Source organism: Octodon degus, unplaced genomic scaffold (assembly GCF_000260255.1).
Source record: "Octodon degus isolate 3935 unplaced genomic scaffold, OctDeg1.0 scaffold00035, whole genome shotgun sequence".
In the NCBI taxonomy this organism is placed as follows: domain Eukaryota; kingdom Metazoa; phylum Chordata; class Mammalia; order Rodentia; family Octodontidae; genus Octodon; species Octodon degus.
The window spans coordinates 14,259,057-14,283,228 of record NW_004524611.1 but is presented as its reverse complement, the minus strand read 5'-3'; the positions used below and the strand labels follow the sequence as shown (position 1 = coordinate 14,283,228).

Sequence of the window (24,172 nt, the reverse complement as noted above, 5' to 3'; positions counted from 1 at the left end):
GTGAATACATGGGCAGAGGTGCATTTTAGAAATAGCAGGGATCAGAGAGGGGAGCCAAGATCAAGGCCAGGCAACCAGGGAAGAGGCCAGCATAGAGGAAAAGCAGCCGCAACTCTGCAGCTGCCTGGCTGTGGGGCATGGACCAGGAGAGGAGTGAGTGTGGGCAGAGTAGTAGGGTGGGGCTGGCACAGATGGCGGGGCCTCCGCACCCCTGCTGAGCTCCATGTGACTTTGAATTTAATGCCAACTCATGGTAAGTCTGTTTCATACCTCCATTGCTAGAAGTGGGGTCCCCAGAGCAGGGCCAAGTCTGAGCCCCAGTAACCCCTACTCCAGGACCCAGGCCTAAATTTGTTTCAATACTAGAGTTGAGCTCCAGTGCTCTACTACTGTGCTACACCTTTTTGGACTGGCTCAGCCTGCCCTGGGGGCTGGGCTGGCTTTTTTAGCATTTGGTGCCAGGGATGGAACCACAGTCCATATGCTTACCCAAGCTTGCCTATGCAGGCACTTTAGACTGCTGAGCTATCTTGCTGACCCTATGCCCTCTTTTGTACAGGGTCTCACTGAACTGCCCCTGAATCTGCAGTCCTTTTGCCTCAGCCTCACTCTGTGCCTGGCTCCAAGCCTTTTTTTTTTTTTTTTTTTTTTTTGGTGGAACCGGGGATTGAACTCGGGAAGCTCTTATTCCACTGAGCCATCTCCCTGACCCCCCAAGCCTAGTTTTGCTAAACATGGGTAAAGTGTTAAAGGAAATCGTGAGAGCTTCTCCAAACACATTCTTAGGCCTGGAAACATGGTAATAGCTTTTTGTTTTGTGGGTATTAGGAATTATACCCAGAGCCTTTGTGTTGAGCTATGGCCCCAGGCCTTTATTTTTCACCTTGAGCCAGGGTCTTGTTAAATTACGCAGGTTGGGCTTGAACTAGCTATCCTCCTGCCTCAGCTTCTTGATCAGCTAAGTATCACTTCTCAGTCCACAGTGTAAAGGATCCCAGGACATCTTACCTATCCCAACCTCCCCGAGTGCTCAAATTCATAGAAAGGGCTGGTCTCCCCACCTGCCATCCGGGCACCGACTGTTTATTATTGTAGTCCATTTTTAATCCGCACCGCGGAGAGAGGGGGAGGGGAAATAGAAGGGGAACGCGGACCAGACCCCTCCCCCCACCAGGGCCCAGGGCATCTGCCCCATTGGGCAAGGAAGACTTTGTGAGATCCCTGAGGGCCCCAGGAGGCCGGGGCTGGGAGCCACAGAAGAGGTGGGGTAAATGGCCAGCCCTGGTGGAGGGCGGCACCGCCCCTGCTCTGGGAGCCTGGGCCAACCACGTCCCATCATGCCTGGGAGCAGGCACTGTCGAGATGGCCCAGAAGCCCACGGAGTGCCATCCTGTGGTCCTGAGCCTGTGACCCATTGCTGCTATTCTCCTAGCAGAGCTGAGGACCACTGAGCACCTCCTACCCCTCCCAGCTCTCCATGACCAGCTTGGTTGTCAACTCCACTGTTTTGTCCCATGTCCTCTGCCACCTCCTGTTCTGAACCCCTTGGATCTCAGGGTCAGATGCATAGGGGAACAGTTCCCCTGTCCTCTTGTCATGCTGCAGGCCTGGCTTCCACTGCCTCAGCCCAGGGCATGGCGTGAGGGCTGTAGAGACGGCTTTGGGCAGCCCAGACTAGGGCAAGGGAGGGGCTTGGGGCTCCTCAGCGAGGTCTCCTGCAGCCACCTCAGAAGGGAGCGATTCCCTAGCCTGACTAGTGGCACACCCATAGCTGGGACATTTCCATCCATCTGTGTCCAGTGTAGCTTGCTGTTCCACCTCATCTGCCCAATGAGGGAAAGGTGGGGAGGGGAGGTTCCCAGAGTGGGGACCTTCTGAGGTGTTCCCAGGCTCACTGAGCGGAGGTGAAGGGTCACAGCAGACTGTCGACTCTTGTGCCAGTGCCCAGTCTGGTAAGTGGGCATCAAGCAGGAAGTGGGGGCAGGGTGCTCCCTGTGTTCGCAACGGCTCTTTGTTCCCTGGACATGAAGGTAGGAATGAGATGGGGGTAGGGGTGGGCACCTGTCAGGAGCAGTGCGATCAAGGCTCCTTCTTGTGGACAGGGTGCTTTCAAAGTCTTCCCCGCCCCATCTGCCTACATGCTGGCTCCAGAGCTCTTTGTAGGGGGTACAGCCCCCCCAACCCAGTCCCAGGGTTTGGCCTCTTCCTCTTCCAGGTGGCCCCAAGGTCTGGCTGGGCTCAGAAGCCCCCACTTTCAGAGCTGCTTCGGCTGTGGTAGCTTGGACTGGGGCTTCGGGAGGGGCTGTGTGTGTGGCTTCGGGTCCGACTGCGACTGCTGTAGCTTCCGTGGCTGTGCCCCGGGCTGGGGCTGGGGCTGGGGCTCCGGCTTGAGTAGTCACTGCTTAGGCAGCTGGAGGAAGAGGAGGGGCTGGGCCGGTAGTAAGGGATGGGCCGTTTCCGGGCACTGCCGGGAGGGAGGGAAAAGCGTGTTATAGGGCAGGCCAGCCAAGGCCCTGAGCTCTGCCTAACCTGTACCCTCACTCAGTCCCTGAGTTTCATCCCAGCAGCAGCCAGGGGGTCTCCTCCCTGTTTCCCTTGAACCCTGGCCTTTGAGATACACAACTCTCCAAACAGAATTTGAGTCACTTGTCAATTCCAATTCCACACTGATCATTTTGCTTTTCTTTGCCCAACTGTAGGAAAAGAAGCCAAGTCTTTGCTTGGTCTGGGTACTGTCTATGCATGCTTTTGTTGAGCTACTCCACCTCCCAGTACTGGGGATTGAACCCAGAGTTTTTACACCATCCTTTTTTATTTTGAGAAGGGATCTTACTGAGTTGGACAGGCTGGGCTTGAATGTTCAATCCTCTTGCTTTAGACTGTCACAGTGTCGGGGTGACAGGCCTGTGCCATGATGCTCAGCTTACATGAAACTTTTAAATATGAATGACTCACATCAGCGAAGCTAAGTGATGACTTTTCTCCCCATGTACACTCAGGACTGAATTCAGGATCTTGCATGTGCTAGGCAAGTGCTCTTCCATTGACGATATGCTCGGCTTCTTAACAGGGAAGTACTTAGGAACACAGCTCAGCCCTGTTTCTCTGTCCCCCACTGAATGGAGGATTTGAGCTTTATAAGTATCTCAAAGGGAGCACAGGGGAACTCCTGGCCACTGCTGCCCACACCCCAATCCTGGCCCAGTCCCGCTGGCCCCACCACTCTTCACTCAGCTACCTCCCCTTGGCCCGGAGTTAGTTCGAAGGCAGGAGGCTGTGACCCAGAGAAAAGAAAAGAGTGGTTAAGGGGTCTACAGCATCCCATCTGGGGGGTTAATTCTGAAGAAAAAAGAAGGGTGCATTAGTGGGAGGAGGAGGTACCCAGGGGGAGGGCTGAGGTGGGTGTTGGGTGGAAGATTTGAGGTCTGGCTGTCTTTGGGTGGCAGTGTGACCTATATGTGTCCTAGGTTTAGAGGTCTGGGGTGGAAGGAGGCGATACCCTCTTCTTTCTCGGAAACCCCCATAACTCAGAACTAGGAAGGCCTAGTTTGACAACCAGACCCTGTTGGGGTTGAGATGATGCTTTGGACCTCTGCTTATTAAGACTAAGGCTCAGAATGGCACATTGATCTCCTCAGGCTGCCCGGCAAGAAAGCAGCGGAGCTGGGCTCAGAGGTTCACCTGTGACCTTCCCTCATCCCAGGATACTTCCAAACCTCAGGAACATTTGCACAAAGATGCACCACTATTTCCCCTGGAGACCCTGTAGTCCTCAAAGAAAAGCCCTGATGGTATGGCTTCCCCCCAACTGGCTCCACCCTGGACACAGTCTCACTGGACTGTGTGGAGGTCCTTGGACAGCTGCTCCAGACCACCCAACTGCTCTGCCCCCTCCTCCAAGTCCCCAGGGGGCTGGGAGGTTAGTGAGGAAAGGAGAGGCAGACAGACGGACAGCTGACCAAAGCCAGACCAGCTCACACGGGCATCTCCCTGGCAGCCTGTGCAGAGGGGTCCACCTGGCCCCCAGGCTGGCCACAGGCCACTCGGCAGGCTGGACCTTGGGATGAAGGAAAAAAGTAGATATCATTGTCCGGGGATGAGGGTGGGGGGTGGGGTGGGGGATGGAAGGAGGAACGGGGAGAGGACTCTAGAGGGATGGCTAGAATCTTCCAGGGCTGAGCTCCGTGCCTGCTGCTGCCCATCCAGACCCAAGGACAAGGCGCCCTCTCCTCCAAGGGCTTTGGGTCCCCTTGGAAACCTTTCCCTTCTTGAAGGTGTCTGATCTCCCAGGTCCCAGACTTTCCAGTCCTATTTCTCTGCCTCCACTAATCTCAATTCTCTTCCCTGAGCCCACGTCCTCTCCTCAAAATGCTCCCGCCCAAGTCCCCGGCCTGGCGAAACCTCATCCCCGAGGTCCCTGGTCACTGACTTTGGGTCAGTGGCCCCTGTCCCAGGTCCTCGGACCCCCGGTCCTTCCGCACCTGGTGATGCGCCGCGGCTCCATGAAGCTGGGTGAGTCACGGCGCCGTTTGCGGATGGGGGAGTAGCTACGGGAGCGGCGCCGGGCGCGGGCGGCTTCAGTTTCGGTGTGTCTCGCGCGGCCCTCGCTGTCTTTGTCTCTGCGGGGTTGGCTGGGTTGAGTTACACGGTGGGGCTCCCAGCTGTAAGCGTCCTCCGCCTGGATCCCCGCCGTGCGCCTCCTAGAGGTCCTGGTTCCCAACCTGCTCCCTCCGTGCTGCCCCTGTGGCGTCTACGCGGGGAGCGGCCACTCACCGGCTGAGGGGTTTCTTGGGCGACGGCGAGTGGCTGGGGCTGCGGGCCCTCTTTTCCGGGGATCGCGAGCGAGACTTAGATGGCGATCGGCTGGAACTCCAGGATCGGGGGTGGGGACCAGGACTACGCGACGAACTCTTACCCTCCGGACCCCTGCTGTGAGGGCCCGGGGACGGCGAGTTGCTGGCGGGGCGCGCGCGCTGAGGCCGTTCCTTGACCCTGGGGGGAGGTGTGGGCAGGGGGCGGGATTAGAGGGGGCAGTGTGGGCGGAGCTTAGGCTGGAGGGGAGGAGCCTGCGAGGGGCCAAGAGGCGGAGGCAGTGAGGAAAGAGCAATCCGCAGGAGCCGGGTGGGGACTGGGGTGTTGGAAGAGGGTCGGTGGAGGATCGGTGGAGAAAGAAGAGTTATTGGGAAAGAGGGGAGTTCAGTGGAGGCAGTGTTCCTTTGGGGGGAGGGGAAAGAGGGCGGAAGAGTGGGGGAACACTTGTGACCGTGGAGGCCAGCAGAGGGGAACCTGTTGGGAGGCAGTGTGGGGGGCTCAAAGCTCAGTGGGGAGGTGGCCACGGGAGTGGGGCTGCAGCCGGGCTCACCGTTTCCCGTGTCCGCTGTGGCCTCGCTCCGAGTCCGGTTCTGGCCCAGGGCCCGGGACATCGCCGCCCGAGTCGCTGCTGGAGCGCGCGCGGCTTAGTGAGCGCGAAGAGTCCCGGGGCGGCGCGGGCCGGGGGCGCCTGCGACCCCTGCGGCGGGGCGCGGAAGCCGAGGACCGTGATCGCCGCCTCCTTCTCCGTCGCCGCCGCCGCCTGGCTGCCCCGCCCACCGTGCGACCTCCGCGGCCCTGCGATGAGGGCGCCGAGCGTGGACTCGGGCTGTCCTTGTCCCGCGTGGGCGGTGTGGGTGCAGCAGCCGCTGCCTTGTCGCGGGCCCTGGGCGAGGGCGAGCTGGGCTTCTGACGGGGAGAGAGGCAGAGAGGGCACGGAGGGGCGGAGAGAGACAGAGACGGGCAAGGATGGGCCGGGGAGACAGAGCGCAGAGAAGTGTCGATGGAGCGATGGAAACACAGAGAAGAGGAAAGATGCAGAGAGGAGAGGCAGGGACAGCGCCAGGGAGAAGAGAAGCAGAGAGGAAAGATAGGAAGCAGGACAGATCCAAAGAAAGAGTGAGAGTGGGTGAGAAAGCGGGCGGGCGGGTGGGGTGGGGGGAGAAAAGGAGAGAGGGCTTTCACCGGGCTCGGGCCGCGGGCTGCCAGTCCCGGAGCATCGCGCACACGGTTCCCCGCGCCTGCCCTGCCTCTGCCTCTCCTGAGTGTTCACTTTCTAGCCTTAACAGTGCAGCTCATGCAAAAGGTTCTCGGCATGCAAAACACAAGAGGGACGGAGCGGTGGGGTGGGAGCTGCAGGGTAGGTGTTTCCAGGAAGGGCACCGGGGCTGGCATTGCCCTCCGCGTGGGATGGACGATTCCCGGCAAAGAGAAGAGAGAGGGCGGCACCGGGAGGCCGGGCCAGGGCCAGACCACCAGGCCAGGCCCCCCAGCGCAAGGGGGTGGGCAGAGGGGATGGAAGGGGGGTCACACGGCACACAGATGGGGTGGGAGTGGGGCGGGATAACTGAACTCAAAACTTAACCGAAGAAAGGGAGGAAAAAACAGAAAGAAAGAAAAAAAAAAAAAAAAAAAAAAAAACAAATCCACAAATGTCATTAGATACCAAAATCAAAAACAATGATCTTCTGGGAAACCTGACATTTTTTTTTTTCTGTTAACATTTTTCTCTTTGTTCTGTGGCCCTGCAGAGAGCTTTGGAGCTGTCAGTAGCACCCGACTGTCTTTCTGTTTCTCTCTTTTCTTTTTCTTTTCCTTTTTTTTTAAGTTCTGATTTTTTTTTTAAGTCCCTCTTGGTTAACGTCCACTTACCAATAAAGTGGCACTTCCTCCTTTAGTAGGTAAGGTGTGTAAGAGAAGGGAAAAGTGTGGTAGCATAAGTTCATCATTAGATTCACAAAAATGCAAGAGAGATAGAGAGAGAGAGAGAAAAACGCAACCACCCCATTCTAGGCCTGAAAGGAGGCCATGCAGCCTCTGCCTCAGGAAGATTAGCAGAGCCTGGTTCCGGAGCCTGAGCCGGTACCTCTGGCTGACCACCAGGTAAAGATGTCATTTTTTTTTTTTTTTAAATCCAAAAGCGGAGTTAGGACACAGGGATCACAATACTAAAAACAGGAAAGGGCACTTGGTACCATCCAAAGGGCCCTGCCACTACCTTACCAATGGACCCTGCTCAAGTCACTTCCCCAGTGTGAGCCTCAGTTTCCCCATCCACAGATTGGGTTCCTGATGTCTCTTTGGGGCAAATGTTCCTGGTTTCTCTGCCTGTTTCCTGATGGCCCTCCCCATCCTTCTCCCTGCATGGAACTGAACCCTCCTGTCTTGGACTCCCATCTAAGAAGAGTTGATGACTTCTGTCTGTTTCTAGTTCTGCGCCCACCTTCCCAAGCACCAACAACTTGACTTGGATAATCTGTGGGGCAGATCTGGTGTCTGATTCAGCTCTATAACCTCAGTTTAGCCTAGAGATTTTTTGGTTTTCTTTGATATGGAGTTGAGCTGTGTTGTCCAGACTGACCTCAAACTCATGATCCTTCTGCCTCAGCCTCCTCAGCAGTTAAGATTATAGGCATGCACCACCTGCCTGGCTTTAGCATAAACCTTTATACCTAGTGAGACTCAATACTATTTGCTGAGGTAAAAAGAATTGCCCTCAGCGGGGCCAGGGCCAACCAGGGAGTCCTAGAAGCTGATTGGGGTTTGAAGCCATCTCTTTCGGTAGGATCTGTTCCCCCTCAGGGCACCTTGCTGCCAGGAATGGAAGAAGCACTGTCCCCTTGGCATGGCTTTGGGTGCTTCAGTAGGTCAAGTTGTACCCAGACTTCCACAAACCCTTAAGGGTCTTGGCAGGAATGTAGAGCCAGAAGTGAGCCCTAATGGTGGAAAAGCACAGGCTTGTGATTGGTAGCTGAAGGAGCCCAAGAGCACCAGTCACAGCTGGTGGGAGCCACTGTCTAAAGCCAATGAAGCCATGAAGACTTCTCCCACAAGAGCTGTGTGCTTTCAACCTGGCAGAGGCAGCAGAAGTGAGCAGGGTGGATGTAACTTGCGGGTGAGGTGCGCTCTGATGTGCCCTCTGAGCAGTCTTGAGTCCTGCTCCTCTCTCACTGTATGCCAGGGAGCTGAAGGTTGTTAGGTAATCAGTTGTGGTCTCTCTGAGATGGCAGTTTTATTCTTTTTTTTTTTTTTTTTCAGAACCGGGGATTGAACTCAGTCCCTTGTGCTTGCCAGGGAAGCGCTTATTCTACTGAGCTATCTCCCCGACTCCTGCGGTTTCATTATTCATAGGAGACCCTTAGCTGTCCCCCAACAAGAGGGCAGTGTCTTTCCTCTCCAAAGCCTCAGCCCTGTGTTTTTTCATTCATCACTCTTCCCTCACCAGCAAGCATGTGAGGAAGATCCTCTGGGATCCTTACATCTTTTGGTTTTGATCTTCTGTCCTGGTCAGTCAGAATGTCAAGCAAAGAGGTATCGAATGGGGGCTTGGGAGCATTGCAAAGGTGGGCACTGGACTCCTCCTTTAAGAAGTCTGCTTGCTACTCTGCCAAGGGGAGGCAGCAAGGCAAGCATGCAGAGTACCACCCTTAGGAATTAGGACCTGGATGTGAGCCTGGGCTCCAACCCAACTTCATTATTACTGTTAGTATCACTCTTGTTTGCACTCAAGGAACCCAGATCCTTGAGCATGTTAAGGAAGCACTCCACTGCTGAGTGGTCCCTCCAATTTCATTTTTTTAAACTTTACTTTGAGGCATGGCCTAAGTTGAACAGGCTAGCTTAGAACTCACGATACTCCTGCCTCAGCCTCTTGAGCAGCTGAAATTACACACTATCCCCACCAGCCAGCAACCTCTGAGTCAGAGAAGAGGCCAGCAGTAGGGGAAGGAAGACCAAAGCCCCGATGTCTCTTCCCACAGACATGCAGAGCCCTGTCACTTCCTACTGTCTTGGGCAGGGAGTGGGGTACATTTCTAGGAACAGAAAGGGTCTGCACCAGAAAATATGGATAGCTGCACACCCCCACAGTAGTACTGCTCCCAAACATTAAAGTCCAAGACCCTGGGTTAGATCTTTGTCTGGAGTTGGCCTCTTCTTGCTTGGGCATGTGCCTTGTGGTCTAAGCTCCTTCCGAGTTTTTCTCTCATCATCTGGCCTGCCCTCACACATTGTGATAGGAGTTGGAAAATTAGATCAGTCTGGGCTCAATGTGATTCAAGTTTACCTTACCGAAGAGACCTAACTTAGGGCCTTGGTTTTCCCATTAGTAAAACTGGGACAACTGGAGTCTTTGCTGAGCTGGCCAGTAAAGGGATTGGGAGGCATGGTGCCCTCACAGACTAATAGAGTCAGAGCAGTGCAGGAGGCCTGGGGCATCACAGGAGTGTCTCCCAAGGGTGACAGAGGACAAGAGAAGGTGCCACTGGGTAGGGTGACAGAGCCTTCCCTGGGGAAGTCTCCTAGGATCAACCTCATGTTCATCTCCACTCATGTCTCCAGAAGTTCTGAAGAAAAGGGTCACCATGATCCTGCCAGAGACTAAGCCTCATTCCCAGCCCTTGGCTGGGTCCCATTCTCCCCAGGATTGAGAGAAGATTGGATGCCGGACACTGGGATATCATGGCAGTGGGCAAGACTGTGGTAGCCAGGCACCTTGTACCATCTCCTCCAAGAATCCAGCCCTTTGTGACTCTAGTTTCTCCTTTCTGGACCCCAAGCTTCCTCTACAGCCTGGCTAGTGCCTGTGGCCTCTGAGAGGCCAGTTCTGTCCCCTCAGTTCCCAGTTTCCCCCACCCTCAGGAGTCTCTCTTGATTTCTGAGCTGAGTCAAGTTCCCTCTTCAGTGATCGATCCCACAGCACCTCATCTCTTCTTTTCACATGTAATCTGAGCCATGCTGTCCAGAAGTGAGCTGCTGCCACCAGCAGGAGCTGTCCCCCACTTCCAGCTCCTGCATCACCCTGAGGGATCTCAGTGAGTCCTTCAGGCAGGGTGTTGGGGCCATGAACTCAGGTCAGCCTTGTCAATCTCTGGGCACACAGGAGGAGTCAGTGAGTTTGCCTACTGAATGTATGAATGGATGAATGAATGAATGAATGTGTGAGTGATGAATGAGGGACCTTTCCTGGCCCTGAGCCCTGCTCCCAGGATCCCCTTAGCTCCTTGATACCACCTGCTCATTCATATTTTCCCCCTTGGCTCACATAACAAAATTTTGAGGGTCAAGAGGGGGAAAGTCAGTGGAAGGATGTGGGAAGGAATGGTGTTCTCACCTGACCCTGGCATTCTGAAGGACAAAGAGAGGGACAAGAAAGCACCTGGGAAGCTTTGGCCTTGCCTCCTGCAGGGCTCAGACATCTACATGTTTCTGACTCAGTGTTTTCAATCCCATCTGTGTGGTTTGGGTCCTGCCAGGCCCCATCAGGCTGAGACTCTTGTCCTGCAGCCCAGGAGGGAGATGTCCTCTCCGGAGAACAACCTCCTGTTTCTCCCCCAATACAAGCAAGACTGGGAGATATTCAGGGTGGATGAGCTCCCCAGCTCCCCAGCACCTGCCCTAGGGTTATCATGGGGTGGGGAAAAGGAGCCAAGCCTTCTCCATTCAAAGATGGAGGCCTGCTGAGATGACCCATTTTCTATAGCTGGATCTCAGGGGGACAGGGTATAGTTAATAAGGCAGGGGTGGGGAGGTGGGGACTACCTCTGACTCTAGTTCCCTCACTGCAGCCAGATTAGCACTGGACTAAGAATTCTTGGAACCTAAATCTGGTTCTGCTTCAATATACTGGGAGTCCCCATGTCTCCCATTTTTCCTTCTGGATTCTCCTGCACCAGTGTCACCATCAAACTGCTCAAATTCAGAAAACAGAAGGACACTAGAGGGCCGGAGTGGCCCCTGTCCAGGTTGGGGAGTGGCCCAGGTAAGGGGCGGCGAAGCTAAGAGGTACTCCATCCTGCAGAGACTTGGCCAGGTTCCCTCAGAGCCCAGCAACAGCTCCTGGCTTGCTCACTCCCTGCGGTTACCTTACTATCCCACCCCAAAGATGAAACTGTGGGTCCGATCCTGGTCCCAGTTGGTGCTCAGGTCCCTGCAGGGCCCACACCCAAGCTCTGTACTGCTGCCAGGGAAGCTCAGCCTGACACCGTCAGTCTCAGGGAGGGGAAAATGGACTCTTTCTTGAGCCTGACCTCAGCCAGCACTTCCTCCAGGATCCCGAGGGCAGGAGGCCCATCAGGCCCCTCCACCCTTGCCTGTTGGCCAGCTGGGGGCCAGGAGGGCTGTGACCAAAGCCCCTAGCACTGGACAGGATGAAGGGTGAGGTGCTCAGCGGCTATTCCAGACAACAGAAATCAAATCAGCTCAATCGCAGCATACAGTTCATGAGGGGACACAAACTAGGGGTGCTAAACCACGCAGAAACGAACAAAACGAGGAAGAGAGGAGGTGCGGGAGAGCTTGGAGCTGGGGGAAGAAGGGATGAAGAGAAAGGAGAGGTGAGGTGGGCGATGAACCAGAAAAGTAGTGGGGAACGCAGGGGGTGGAGTGGAGCAAACCAAAGGACAAACCAGGAGACACAGCTCGGCAGGTAGCTCATTTTGGAGAAAGTGCAAAGTTACGAATGAGTCATCACTAAAAAGAAATAAAGGGGAGGAGGAAGAGAAAAACCAACCCGAGCGAGGTTGGGAGAAACGGAGAAAACCACATTCAAACCAAGCAGCGTGGCGGGCTTATCTGAGATGGGAGCGAGCGCACAGCGGAGCCGGGATACCTACCTTCTCAGTGGTCAGGGACAGGAGTGCGATAATAAAAAAGAAAACAAGTCTCCGCATTGGGAAGGCAGGGATGGGGCAAAGACAGCGCTCGAAGCTGCGCCCCCCCATCCAAGCCGGTGGGTGGGCAGCTGGGGCGAAGCATGGCTTTGACCTCGGGAATGAGAGGGAGCTCTTGCCCAGCCATTTCTGTTTGCTTTTTAAGGTTTTGTTTTTTTTTTTTTAAATTTTTTAACCACAAGTTCCAATAAGCCAAGCTTTTCTTATTGTTATCATTTTTAAAACAACAGAAACCCTCCAGGGGCATGCAGGAAGCGCGGATGGAGGCAGAACCACGGGTGGCTAGAGAAAGGCTGGTAGCACAGGAGAGAGGCCCATGTCAGGGACAGAGATGGAGAAGAAGGGGGACAGAGAGAGACAGAGGGACCGAGGCAGAGAGACAGTGAGACACAGACACACAGACACACAGACACAGGAAGGCAGTGAGACAGACAGTGGACCCAGACAGAAAAGGAAAGAAAAGCTGTTTAAACAAGGCCAGTTGGAGTGGACAGATGGGCTGCTGGGACGGGAACTGCATTTAAAAGGGAAGACAACCACCATGCAGCTGGGAGGGTGGCTCCGGGCTCAGAGCAGCCCCACGCACTTCCCACATCATTTGCGCAAAATTCTTTTTTTCTTTTTCTTTTTTTCAATACTGGGATTGGACTCAGGACTTTCATGCTGGGCCCTATCTCCAGCCCCCTCCCCCTTTGTTTTTAGTTTTTTTTTTTTTTAATTTTATTTATTTATTTATGTGTGTGTGGGGGCCAGGAGGATGGCTCAGTGGAATAAGCGCTTCCCTGGCAAGCGCAAGGGCCTGAGTTCAATCCCTGGTTCTGCCACAAAAAATAAAAAAAAATAAAAAATAAATAAAAGTAATGTGGGGCCAGGAGGATGGCTCAGTGGAATAAGCGCTTCCCTGGCAAGCGCAAGGGCCTGAGTTCAATCCCTGGTTCTGCCACAAAAAATAAAAAAAAATAAAAAATAAATATTTATGTGTGTGTGTGTGTGTGTGTGTGTGTGTGTGTGTGTGTGTTTGGCCAGCTCAGCCCACCAGGGGGCGGGGCTGTCTGGCATGTGGTGCTGGGGGATTGAACCGCGGTCCCTGTGCTTTGCTAAGCTTGTTCTAAGTAGGTGCTTTAGACCACTGAGCCATCTCACCAGCCCCTGTTTTTAGTTTTGAGACAAGGTCTTGCTAAGTTGCTAAACTGCGCAGGCTGGGCTCCAACTTGCCATCCTCCCACCTCAGGCTCCCATAATGCTTGGAATTAGAGGTGTGCACTACCATGTCTGGTTGAAACTCAGCAGATTTGCCTTCTGGGAAATGGGAACATTGTGGGGGAAACACCAAGCTGTCCCCTCCTGCTGTGACTGCCCTGCTGCAGATGTGATGCTTCTTTCTGGAGAAGGGGAGCCCAGAGGCAGATAGGGAGCTGCACTACAACTCTTCTCCTGGTCGCACTCGGGCACCTGTTAGGTGATGAAATCTGGGCTCAAGGTAGCGAGGGGTTCTGCTCAAAAGCCTTCTGTGCCGTTGCTCATCACCAACAGCTCTACCACCAAGTAATCCTAGGGACAGTGAGCGGAGCGTAGGCCAGTGACCCCTCTTCTAAAAGGGCAAACTCCGTGTGCCAGGGAGAGGCTAGCATGTGTTTGTGCTCACAGTGTATGAGGAGGCCCCCAAATGTTGTGGGTGACACTAGATGAAGGGTGCTTAGCCATGAGCTTTCTTGGTCAGCCCTTTTTTTTTTTTTTTTTTTTTTCTTCTTTCCAGTACTGGAGATTGAAGCCAGGGTCTTACTCTCAACTATGCCCTTGGCCCTTACTTGTTTTATTACTTTAAGACAGGCCCTCACTAAATTGCTGGGCATAGCTTTAATTTGAAGATCCTCCTGCTTCAGTCTCTCTTGAGTAGCTGAGAATATAGGTGAGCACCCCTATGCTGTCCCTGCTCCACATTTTGTTCTTTGTGTGGCCTCCAGCCATTCCCTTCCCTCTCTATACCTCACTGTTCTTTTCCCGTGTTTGTGAATTGTGAGGCCTCAGGGCTTCCTGTGTTTCTGAGGCGCAGAGGGGTCACCTATTCCCCAGTCTCTCACTGTGGGCAGGCCCTGACCCAAGGAGCAGAGAAAGCTGGTAGCTGCCACAGACATCCAGAGATCCCTAGGGGAAAGGCAGGAGTGAGACCCAACATTCTTCTCCCAAATACTGTGCCCTGTTTAAAGCTCCTGAAATGTGTTTTCCTTTCATTTTCTACCTCTCCACAAAGGCTTGTGAGGTTAAAGGGTTGGGGGCTGCACTGGGGAGATAGCTTGGCTGTCTAAGTGCCCGCCTGGCAAGTGCAAGGACCCGAGTTCAATCCCTGGTGCCTCGTGCCGCGCCATCCCTGGAACCCCAGGTGTGCTGTGCCAGCCACCAAAACTCAGCCTGGTGGTGCATGCCTGTAATCCCAGTGCTGGGGAGGCTGAGAAAGGAGGATCACTATGAGCTGCATAGCGAGACCCTGTATCAAATAAATAAACAAAACAAAGCAAAATGGCGTGATCTTGAGTCAGTCACTTGCCCTCTCAGAACTGCAATTCCTCCTTCTGTAAGCAACAGAACCCAGAAAGCCCTTCGGAGTTCATTTTAGAATTTCATTTTGGGTGGGGGAGGCCACTGCATCATTGCCTGCCTCCGGGCTGGAGTGGTATTTGTCTCTGCATTAGAAGTCTTTACCTCAGCTAAGCCCTCTCAGGCACCTTTAGATATCTCTGCCAGAAGCTGAGGCCAACACAGAGGGGCTGAGCAGGCTGTCCTTGGCCCTGGCCCTACTGTGCTCAGCTATGTTATACTAAACTGATTAAGGAGTCACAGCAAGACTTAGAAAGTTCCTGGAGTTAGCCAGAGCAAGTGGCCCAACCACTGTCCCCTGGGGTTCCCAACTTCTATATAGTGAAACTCGGAAGCATCAATTTGGTTAATTTAGAAGTTGAGGCAGTTCCAGTGACAGCCCTGCTGATTTGACAGGAGTTACTGACATGGATGTCGTTTCTGTTTAAAGTCATCTTCCCTTTTAAATTCTGATTACAAAGGAAAAAAGTATAGAGAGATATGCATATGATTAATGTTCACTTGAAATTCAAAACCCATCTCTGCAATAGGAAGAAAGTTTCCCACAGTAACACACACAAAAGCAAAATTCTAGAACAACACAGAAGATAGAAAAAAACCCCAGAGAGATAGTTTGCATTTCTGTACATTACAAAAGGAAAAAAAAATGAAAGGGAGAGGAAATACAAACAAAAACAAAATAACAGAAAAAAAAAAAAAAAAAAAAAAAGACACAAACTTCCCCACCCTCTTCCCTTGCCGGCTAAACAAGAAATGGAATCACAATATTACCACGTTTCAAATGGGAGGCTAAAAAACAAACAAAAACATAGATGGGGTTAAAAATGTTGAGCTTTTTTTTTTCTTTTTTGTTTCTCTCTCTTTTTTTTTTTCTTTTCCAAAAGATAGCTTCCAAGGATACCACCCCCAGTAGTTTTTCCCAAAGTCATTCTTTTTTGTCACTTGTGAAGTCAGCGATACCCAGGTCCCTCATGTCACCTCTCTGTCCTACTTTAACTCCTCTGAATGTCATTCAGACAAAGGGGGAGAGGATGCAGTGCAGGTTAGAGACCCCGGATGCTCAAGGTCACAGATCTCCAAGGGCCCAAAGGTTAGGGATGCAATTTATAGCCAGTGTTTTAAGAAATGAGTAGCAGAGCCACTGCTGTTTCCTGGAAAACCCCCCGGGGCCACCGCAAAGTGGGGTCTTGTTTTGGGTAGGTGAGCACTCCTTTTGAGAAACCTGTCCAAGCAAGGGATGATTATCCAGGAAGGGGAACAATCAAACCCTCAAAGCCCTGAGGTCAGGGAAGAGACCTCATCTCCATCCTGGTTTGAGAGAACCTGTACCTGTCTCTCTCTAGAGGTCCCAGGCTGATGGGCTACTAAGAAGTGTTTGGTTCTGTAACCCCAAGGCTCTATGCTCAGGTGAGTGGGGTCACCATGCTCTTTTCTGGGTTTGCCCATTAGCTCCAGAGCCTGTGGCATCAGTCCCTGCCACAGCTGTCCTCAGATGTCCTGTGTGCCCTCTCTTTATCCTAAGATAGACCAAGGCCATCAGAGTGGCCCTCCCCATGAGGCCCAACCATGGTCTCTGGAACTAGGAGCCACCCCAGGAGTTGACACCAAGAGTGGGTAATGTTCTCCAATTAAAATTAACGTCAAGACCAAGAATCTTCATCAACTGCCCTCAACTCTACTTTCTGAGGCCAAGGATATTTGAGAAAAGAAAGGGAGTGAAAGGAAACAGCCAAAAATCGAAATGAAACTGACCAGCACCAACAAGTTCACTGCTGTGACCTAAGGCCTGGGAGGGGTGGCTCCCCCTCCTGGCTGAGGTTTCTGGGGACAGTTTGGAGGCCTGAGGAGGAATTTGCCAGCTTCCCCGTCCCCATCACTAAGCGCACTCAGTGCCCCTGCCAGCGCTGCAGACCTCCTATCTGAGGGCCTCGAACCTGCCTCTGTGATCAGCAGACAGAAGGGTTCTGGGAACGCTGATCCCCACCTGGATGAACTGCCTGCCCCAGACAAAGCGGAGAAACCATCTTCCTCTGCCAACTCTTGGTCACCACCTGCCTGTAGCTCTGGAGGTGACTCCCTCCTGGAGGACTGATGGGGGCAGTGGGGAGGGTGTGGAGCTGGACACCCAGAGTAGTCCCTTGGGAGTGGAGGCAGGCCGTGGGAAGTGGAGCACCAGGTCTGAGGCATCTGTCTAAGTGAGGGCAGGACAGATTCTCTAGGGAGCAAGGACTTAGAAACAGCCCTGGGCCAGAGATGGGGGAGAGGATCTGGGGAAGGGAGAGGGGCCAGTAGGAGGGTGGGAAAGGGGAGGGTGTTAGAGAAAGAGCAAAGACTTGGTGGGAAGAGGGAGACTTAGGACCCAGTGGCGCCCCAGGGAGCTCCTATCTCTCTACTCTGTAGTTCCTGACTCGACTCCCACCGAGGTCCATGTACAGCTGAGATATTAGGTACCCCTAATGTCCCCGGAGGTGGGGGTGGGGCGGAGGAGATTTTGGTCACTTCCCAGCTTGTACTCAACTAAGTGTCCCAGTGGTTAGCCCCTCCCTGGCCGTCAGTTTGCCAAGCTCGAAGGTGGCCAGGTGGCCGAAGCCTGCAGGCCGCCCCTTCACCTGACCTCTAGGGACAGATGGGCGCAAACCACCTAGCCCTCTGGGCCACTCCCCTGTGAGCGGCGTGGGCAGGGAAGAAGAAGCGACCCGGCCCTCTGCTCGGCGCGGGAACCCTCCGCAAAGCGAAGCGTACGTACATCGGGCGGGCTGTGCGCCGGGCCTGGGCGGCCCCCGTGCGCTCCGCTCCGCTGCCTGCTGCCGCCGTTCTGCTGGGGAGACCCCCATCCGCTGCCGCCAGACAGGGAAGGCGACCGGCTCCCGCTGGACCGCTGGCTGCCCGTCTTCCGCCCGTCGTCTCGACGCTTGGGACTCAGCCTGGCCGGGGGGCGGGAGGATGGGGGAGCCCGCGTGGGACGCCCCCTCTGCAAGCGATGGGAACAGCCCCCCTCCCCGTGCCTGCCTCGACTTCCTATTCAGGTTTTGGGGTACTTGGGGAGCTCTTCCTGCAGGTAGGCACAACACCAGTAAAATCTCCACAGATTAACTGACCTATCACCCCGCTCCTCAGCCCCTGGGGTACTTAATTTGCAAGGCCTCCAAACAAACCAACAAACAGAGCAACCACCCACCCACCCACCCACCCACCCACCCAACCAACCAACCAAAAAGGGCCGATCGGAGGCACAGCTTTAGCTGTCTCCGCGCCCAGCCTACCTGCTGGGTGATCCAGAGTCACTGCAGTGGGAGGACAATGAGGGGCTGTGGGAACTGCCACTGCTGTGACGGTGGGACCTCCGGCCTGGGGACTCCGTGTGAGGCCTAGTGTCGGGGAGATCAGCCTGTACCTACCTTCTGCCCACATTGGCCCTGGGTTACCTGCCCTGCCCTTGGGATCCCAGGAAGGTCTGATGGTGGCCATTTCCGGTCCCGCCTCTCATCCCCCCAGTTTCCTACACAATGGCCCTGAACGGGGCTGGTGGTGGGTGTGGAGCCCAGTTGATCCCTGTAAGGCATCTGTGAAAGTCAGGAGAAGGAACAGTTTTCCGCTGGACAGCCTCAGCTCTCAAAGGCCTCATCACCTGATGCTCTCATGACTGGTGGTGATGAGGCAGGAGTGTCACTAAGACTTGGAAAAGACCTAGTGCTGGGAGGCAAGGGGCCTGGCTGGGTTCCAGCTTCATCTCTGTCACTGGCTCCTGCAGGGCTCCTGACTTCCTCTTAGGGTCTTAATTCTTTCATCTGGGCAAAGTGGACACAAGTGAGCTACCTTAGAGGGTCAGATCCTGCGGTGCTAAAAAGGTCAGGGTTCCTGTTGGAGGGTATGGGGAGGGTGCTCACCTCTTCCGCTCTTTGTTCTTCTCTTTTTTTTTGCTCTTGGGGCTTCGAGATCTGCAGGAGGCAGAGACCACAGTTCATGGTACCATCTGAGCAGAGCAGGAGTGGATGTGGCCAGAGTGGATTTGAGCTTTGCCCCCCCTGCAGGCCGGAGCCTCCTGGCTGCCAAGGACATGCATGTTTCACCCCAGAGGGTGCTTCCAGGCTCCAGAAGGCAGGGGGAGGTGATTTTTACAGATCTGGGTACCCTCAGGCCTGTCTGGTCAGATAGAAAAAGGTGATTTGGGACAGGCTTCCTGATTAGCTACCGTGGGAAGTGGCCCCTCCACAGCTCGCTCAGCTCCTGTGCCCCTTCCCAGCCCATGACTCGGACCTGGGCCTGTTCACCAGTGTGGGAAAGAAATATTTTTCCTTGGGCCTGGTCTGCTTCTGAATGACTTTTCTAAAAGGATCAAAGGAATTAGATTTGCTCTCTTGGGGAGACTGTGCACCCCAGCACCTTCTACATTTGGCAAAAAGATTGAAGGCTCCTAATTAGGCAGGAAATGTCTCCCCTTCCCCAGGACCTCCCTGATGTCTCCTCTTAGCCACATCCTCCCTGGCACTACTAGATCCCTTCAAATTTTTTTGACCCCAAAAGAAAGCAATGCAAAGAAACATTGAGATGTGCTTCCCACAGGAGCAGAGTGAATGGGGGGCATGCCGGGGAGGCCAAAGGAACTCATATTGGCTGCTTTGTACCCCAGTCTTTGTGTCGCCCTAGCTCCCTTGTAGATCCTCTCCAGGACTCCGGGATGTAGGCCAGACAGTCTGTGCAAGCTCATGGTGACCACTGGGTGGCAGCATGGACCCACACAGATGCATAGGTAGAGGGGTGGGGAGGAGGTGAGAGTGGGGGAAATTGGAGGGGCATGTTTAGGTGTTTATTTATACTCTATCCCTAGCTGACAAATGGTCTGTGGCAAATTTCCACTACAAGGAAGGCTCTGGGAACTCTGCTCCTTCTCAAGGGTGTTGGGAGGGGGTGTGCCCCTAAAGAACTTCTGTACCTTCATGCTGAGTTTCATAGAATCCCCCTGCTTCTCTTTGGCCAACGTGGTGTCTGCCAGGCCACTACCCTCCTCTTTCCCATCCCCTAATCTGCCTTAAGTAAGTCACTGTCCTTCCTGGTTAAAGCCCCATTTGGTTGGAGACCAGAAGACTGGTTTCATAGCTGGGCAGTCAGACCTATCAGAAGTTGGCACCAGCCCACCCCACAAAACTCTACCTCTACCCCAATCTACTTTCCCTGTTACCAACTGAGCCCCCAGGCTCATGGCTCACGAGCCCCTTCTGCCTGGAATGCCCCATCCCTGCAAATTTGGCGTCCTGATGCTTGTGGTACCCAGATGGTACCTCCATTGATCCATGGGACACTTGGTATCCATGGGCCCCCACTTTGGGGTGGATTTCTAGGACAAGTAAGGGTTGGGACTGCCAATCTGCATGCTCCTCCTCACTTTCCAGCCTGGTTTAGTTCCTGGAGTTGGAGGACAGCTCTGGGCCAGACTCTCACCCACCCCTTTCCTGTCATTGCTTCCTATGGGCTTGGTCCCTGGAGGGAACCACTGGCTTCTGCCCACCTGCTCTGCAGAGCGCTGCTCACCTGTGCCGTCTCTTCCTCCGCGACCCGGAGTTGGACCTATAGGGTGATAAAGGAATTCTCATGAGCTCGACTGGGTATCCCAGGGGACACCAGAGGACCTGAGAGTCCTGGGCCCACAAGGGAGGTAGGGCGCAGGGTACCTGTCTCGGCGGTGCTTCTTCATGCTCTTCTTCTTCTTTCGCAGGGGCGAGGCGCTCCCACAGCTGCGGACACAAGAGGAGTGAGCTCTAGTGAGCTGGGGTGTAGGGGAGCAGCTGGAGAAACCCGAGGGCCTGGGGTATAAAAGCTGTGAAGGGGATTTCAGGGCATGGAGCCCACAGTGACCTGAGACCCAAGGATGGGACAGCGAAGTCCCTAAGGTTACTTGATGATCCTTAGCTTCTCTTAGCATTGTAATCAAGGGTGGGTCAAACCCAAAGGCTAGAGGCTGCAATGATGGGGTTTCTAGCCTCAGTGGGTAAAAGCTGATCAAATGGGGGTGTCCAAAGTCCAGACCCTGAGGTGCCAGGTCTCGTGCTTCTAGGGGATGGCTTCAAAGAGTCCCCCCGCCAGCTCCTAGCCCTGCCCACCCAAGTACCTTCATCACTGACCTGCACCCCGACTCTAGTCTCCTCTTTTTGCTGATGACGGATGCCAGGGAGGAAGAACAGATAGGTGGACAGGATTAGTTGAGGGCCCAGCATCTCACTCAAAATAGGAGTGGGGACACAAGGATGGGGGGTAACAGGTGAGACCCTTTCAAGCCCTTCTGGGGGGCATTCATACTTGAATGCCTTGATTAGCATTGTAATCAAGGGTGGGTCAAACCCAAAGGCTAGAGGCTGCAATGATGGGGTTTCTGACAGTAAGTGCAGGGTAACAGAGGCAATACAGGGTAACAGAAGGGTTGACCAGTGACAGTTCTGGGGCTCAGCTCAGTGAAGGGAGGGCCTTGGTAAAGAGGAGGGGCGTATAGTGAGGGGACAGGGCTTCCGCAAAGTTGTGTGGGGAAGAGTCACTAAATTGAGGGGCGGGGCATCAATAAAGGGGCGTGTCCGAAACTGGGCGGGGCTTACAGGCAGCCTCGGTGCTGCCCCCTGCCGGCCAAGGACGAGCACCCTAAGGACCTGTACCGCCTCTCCCACCCATTCTGGCCCTGCGCCCTCTCACCGGCTTCTCCGGTGGCCGCCTTTCTTTTTCTTCTTCTTCTTGGGAGGGGGCGACGCCGAGCTGCTGGACCAGTGCTTGGTCCTGGGCGAGAAGGGGCGCGGACGGTGAGGGGCGGCCCCGCGCTCGCTTCCCCCCTGCCGCGGCGGCGCTCACCTGTACTCCCGGTGCCCGCGGTAGCAGGCGGCCGGGCAGTCGCAGTCCACCGGGCCGTCGTCGTCGAAGGGCGCATACTCCAGGCCCGGCTCGGCGCCCTCGTTCTGCCGTGGGGTCTCCGCCACGCTGCCGGCGACAGAGATGCTGACTGCCCGCCTCGGCCTGACCTTGGGGTCCTCGCTTGGGGCCGCAGCGCCGCCGGAGGAGGAGGCGCGGGTTTATGGCCCCAGCCCTGCAGCCTCGGGGAACCCCAGGGGGGTGCTGGCGTTACAGGTCCCCGATTTCTGGGACAACGTTCTTCAGAAGGGCAGAAGGAGAATCCAGGGGCCTACTCTGCCCTCATCCCTTCCCACTTTCCCCTCTCTCGAGGACCCCTCCCCTAGGAGTCCCTGCCTCACCGGGTGCCCTCATCTCCCTACCCACGCACGGCATCCGTCTGCTCACTGAGCCCTGAGCCCCTCGTGTCCCCTGACCCCAGTGTCTCATCCGATCCCCTCCCCTCCTGGTTCTCCCCCCTATCTACCTCCCCCCTCCCTCTGGGCGCCGCCTCTCCCCGCTTCTCCTTCAGCACTGGCCTCAGCTTCTGAAATATTCATCGCCTCCCTTCCCCCTCCCTTCCGCAGCCTCCCGAGGCCTCGTCGCTCATCTCGCTGCCTGCCGGGCTGTCCTCATCAATCACGGCCAAGCAGGGAGCGGGTCTCAGCGCTCTGCCGTCTCCCACTCCCCATCGTCTGCGAAGTCCCAGAGCAGGGACCGGCTTTGGAGCCCCCAGCCATCCTATGGCACAGATGTTCGTCCCTTCAAATCCTTCTCAGTGGGCTGCATATATATATCCCCTCTAACAGCAGCTGCCCTAAGACAAAGCATGGGCTTTGTCCTTTAGAGACAGGGTTTCAATATTCAGTCCAGGCTGGCCTTGAACTCACAGCCATCTTCCTGCCTCAGCCTCCCGAGTGCTGGGATTATAAGCATGTACATGCACTGTCCCAGGGTGCTTGGGAAAACTTAGGAGGGGGTGTTGGTAGTGGAGACTAAATCCAGGGCTTTTTTTTTTTTTTTGGTGGTGGTGTTTTTTGCGGAACTGGGGTTTGAACTCAGGCTCAGGCACTTGCCAGGAAAGCACTTATTCCACTGAGCCATCTCCCCAGCCCCTGCCCAGGGCTTCTTGACTGAGTTAAATCCCCAAATCTTTTTTGTTTTTTTCTTTCTTTCTTTCTTTCTTTCTTTCTTTCTTTCTTTCTTTCTTTCTTTCTTTCTTCTTTCGAGACAAGATCTAAGTGGCTAAGTTGCACAGTCTGGTCTTGAACTTGGAATCCTCTTGCTTCTGCCTCCCAGAGTCCTGGTATTACAGGCTGGGCAAAACTTCAGCTTTTTCTTTTTTCTTAATTGAACAAGTTTAGAAATGGGACTGGCTCCAAGATGGTGACCCTTCATCTCCACTTTCATCCATACCTCCATCTGTCATTTGTCATGCTGTGACAGTGCTCCTCCCATAAAGAGCCTCATCTCTGGCTTCAGTAGACTTCCCTTGCTCCTTGGTGCTACCTGCCCAGTTCACCCTTCCCTGTGCAGAGCAATGGAGGCCAGCGCTTGGGGGGCAGAGTGTTAAGGGCATGAGCTTTGCATTCACACTGGTTTGAATCCAGGCACGACCACGTGTCCAGCCTCAAAACCCTTATCTCTACACGGAGGGAAAGAATATCCCAGCTTTGAGTAGAGGATTAAGTAAGATTCTCTCTGTGAAGCAAGCCCTGACACCAGCCCCGGCCATGACTGCTGTCCTACACTCGGTAGCTGTTATCAGGCAGGGGGCCTCTTCCAGGGAAAAAAGAGGCTTTGACACATAAAACAGAGACAGTGGAAAGGGAGGCAGGCTGCAGCCACAGAGGGAAAGAAGAGTTCAAAGGCCAAATCTCCTGCAGGGATCACACTAGCCAACAATTTGAAGATTAAGTTTTTCAGAGAGAGAGAGAGAGAGAGAGAGAGAGAGAGAGAGAGAGAGAGAGAGATCATGACATGAGTTGGTAACCTTAAGGCCAGTCGAAAATGTCACCCATTTCCCAGCACCAGCGTGGCCCTGAGAGCCTTACAGTCACACTGTAGCAGGAAGGTTTCTCCAGGGTGACAGGTGGAGACTGATGTCATTTTCTGGCCCCTACAGAGCTGAACACCTCCATATCCCTTTAGTCAGACCTCTCTGTCCTTCCTCACATTTCTCTTCCTGAAGCCGGTGGCCTCCTACCTCCTGTCCTTGTCCTTGAGTCTCCAGCTCCCTCTGCCCGTCCAGTCCTCAACCTCCCCAACCCATTACCCCCTACACAGCTCCTCAGCTGCACAAATGCCTGACACATAAAACATAGTCTTTAGCCAAACGGAAGGGCACCTCCGATAGCATGTGGGTGAGCTGGTGGGAGGAGGGAGCCTCAGATTATCCGACATGGAAATAATAGAGGTTCCTGACAAAATGAAATGGCTCTGTTTGGATGGTGCTTTCACAGGACCCTGGGTTTTCCACTGAGAGCAGATACTGGCTGAGACCCTTTTCCTCTGAGCCCTCCCTCCCTGCTCCTCCATCCCCTTGTCCCTTCACTGTCTTCTCTTTAATCTACTGGCTGCAACTCGCAGACACATCTTTCTTTTCTGTGGCCAGGGGACCAAACTCTCTGCCTCCTTACCTGCCCCCCTCTACCCTCTCATTCTCTGGCCCCTTCTGAGGGTTACTCAGGATCTTGTCTGCCAGGAGTATTGAACTGTAGGCTTAAGGTCCCAGAGCAGACTAGATCTGGGGGAGGTACAAGAGTCCAAAACCTTTGGTTGCTTTGTCCTCCTCCTCCTTTTCTTCCTCTTCCTTTGTTGGGGGTTGAGCCCAGGGCCTCATGCAGGCTAGGCAAGTGCTCTATGATTAAGCTAGTCTACAGCCCTTTGAATCTTCTGGTAATATTACCCTGGGAATATTAGAGGCTGGGCTGATCTCTGTCTCTGTCTCTCTCTGTTCTGGGAATTAAACCCCTTGAACCTAGGGCCCTGGGCATATTTGTTTTTTTTTT

At 54.3% G+C, this 24,172-nt stretch overlaps 1 protein-coding gene across 1 annotated transcript in view; it reads right to left on the bottom strand.

Annotated features, from left to right (window-relative positions):
• Positions 1–946: 946 nt before the first annotated feature.
• Srrm3 (serine/arginine repetitive matrix 3) overlaps positions 947–24,172 on the bottom strand; it is a 36,227-nt gene continuing 13,001 nt past the window's right edge. The window contains exons 3-14 of the mRNA XM_004630449.2: positions 21,126–21,251; positions 20,973–21,053; positions 20,414–20,443; positions 19,964–20,026; positions 19,824–19,859; positions 18,182–18,232; positions 17,558–17,662; positions 17,041–17,218; positions 5,363–5,718; positions 4,774–4,992; positions 4,482–4,619; positions 947–2,464 (exon numbers count right to left, since the gene is read on the bottom strand). Coding sequence (XP_004630506.1) covers positions 2,239–2,464; positions 4,482–4,619; positions 4,774–4,992; positions 5,363–5,718; positions 17,041–17,218; positions 17,558–17,662; positions 18,182–18,232; positions 19,824–19,859; positions 19,964–20,026; positions 20,414–20,443; positions 20,973–21,053; positions 21,126–21,251 — 1,609 coding nt within the window. The 3' untranslated portion in view covers positions 947–2,238. The remainder of the gene's footprint in view (positions 2,465–4,481; positions 4,620–4,773; positions 4,993–5,362; positions 5,719–17,040; positions 17,219–17,557; positions 17,663–18,181; positions 18,233–19,823; positions 19,860–19,963; positions 20,027–20,413; positions 20,444–20,972; positions 21,054–21,125; positions 21,252–24,172) is intronic.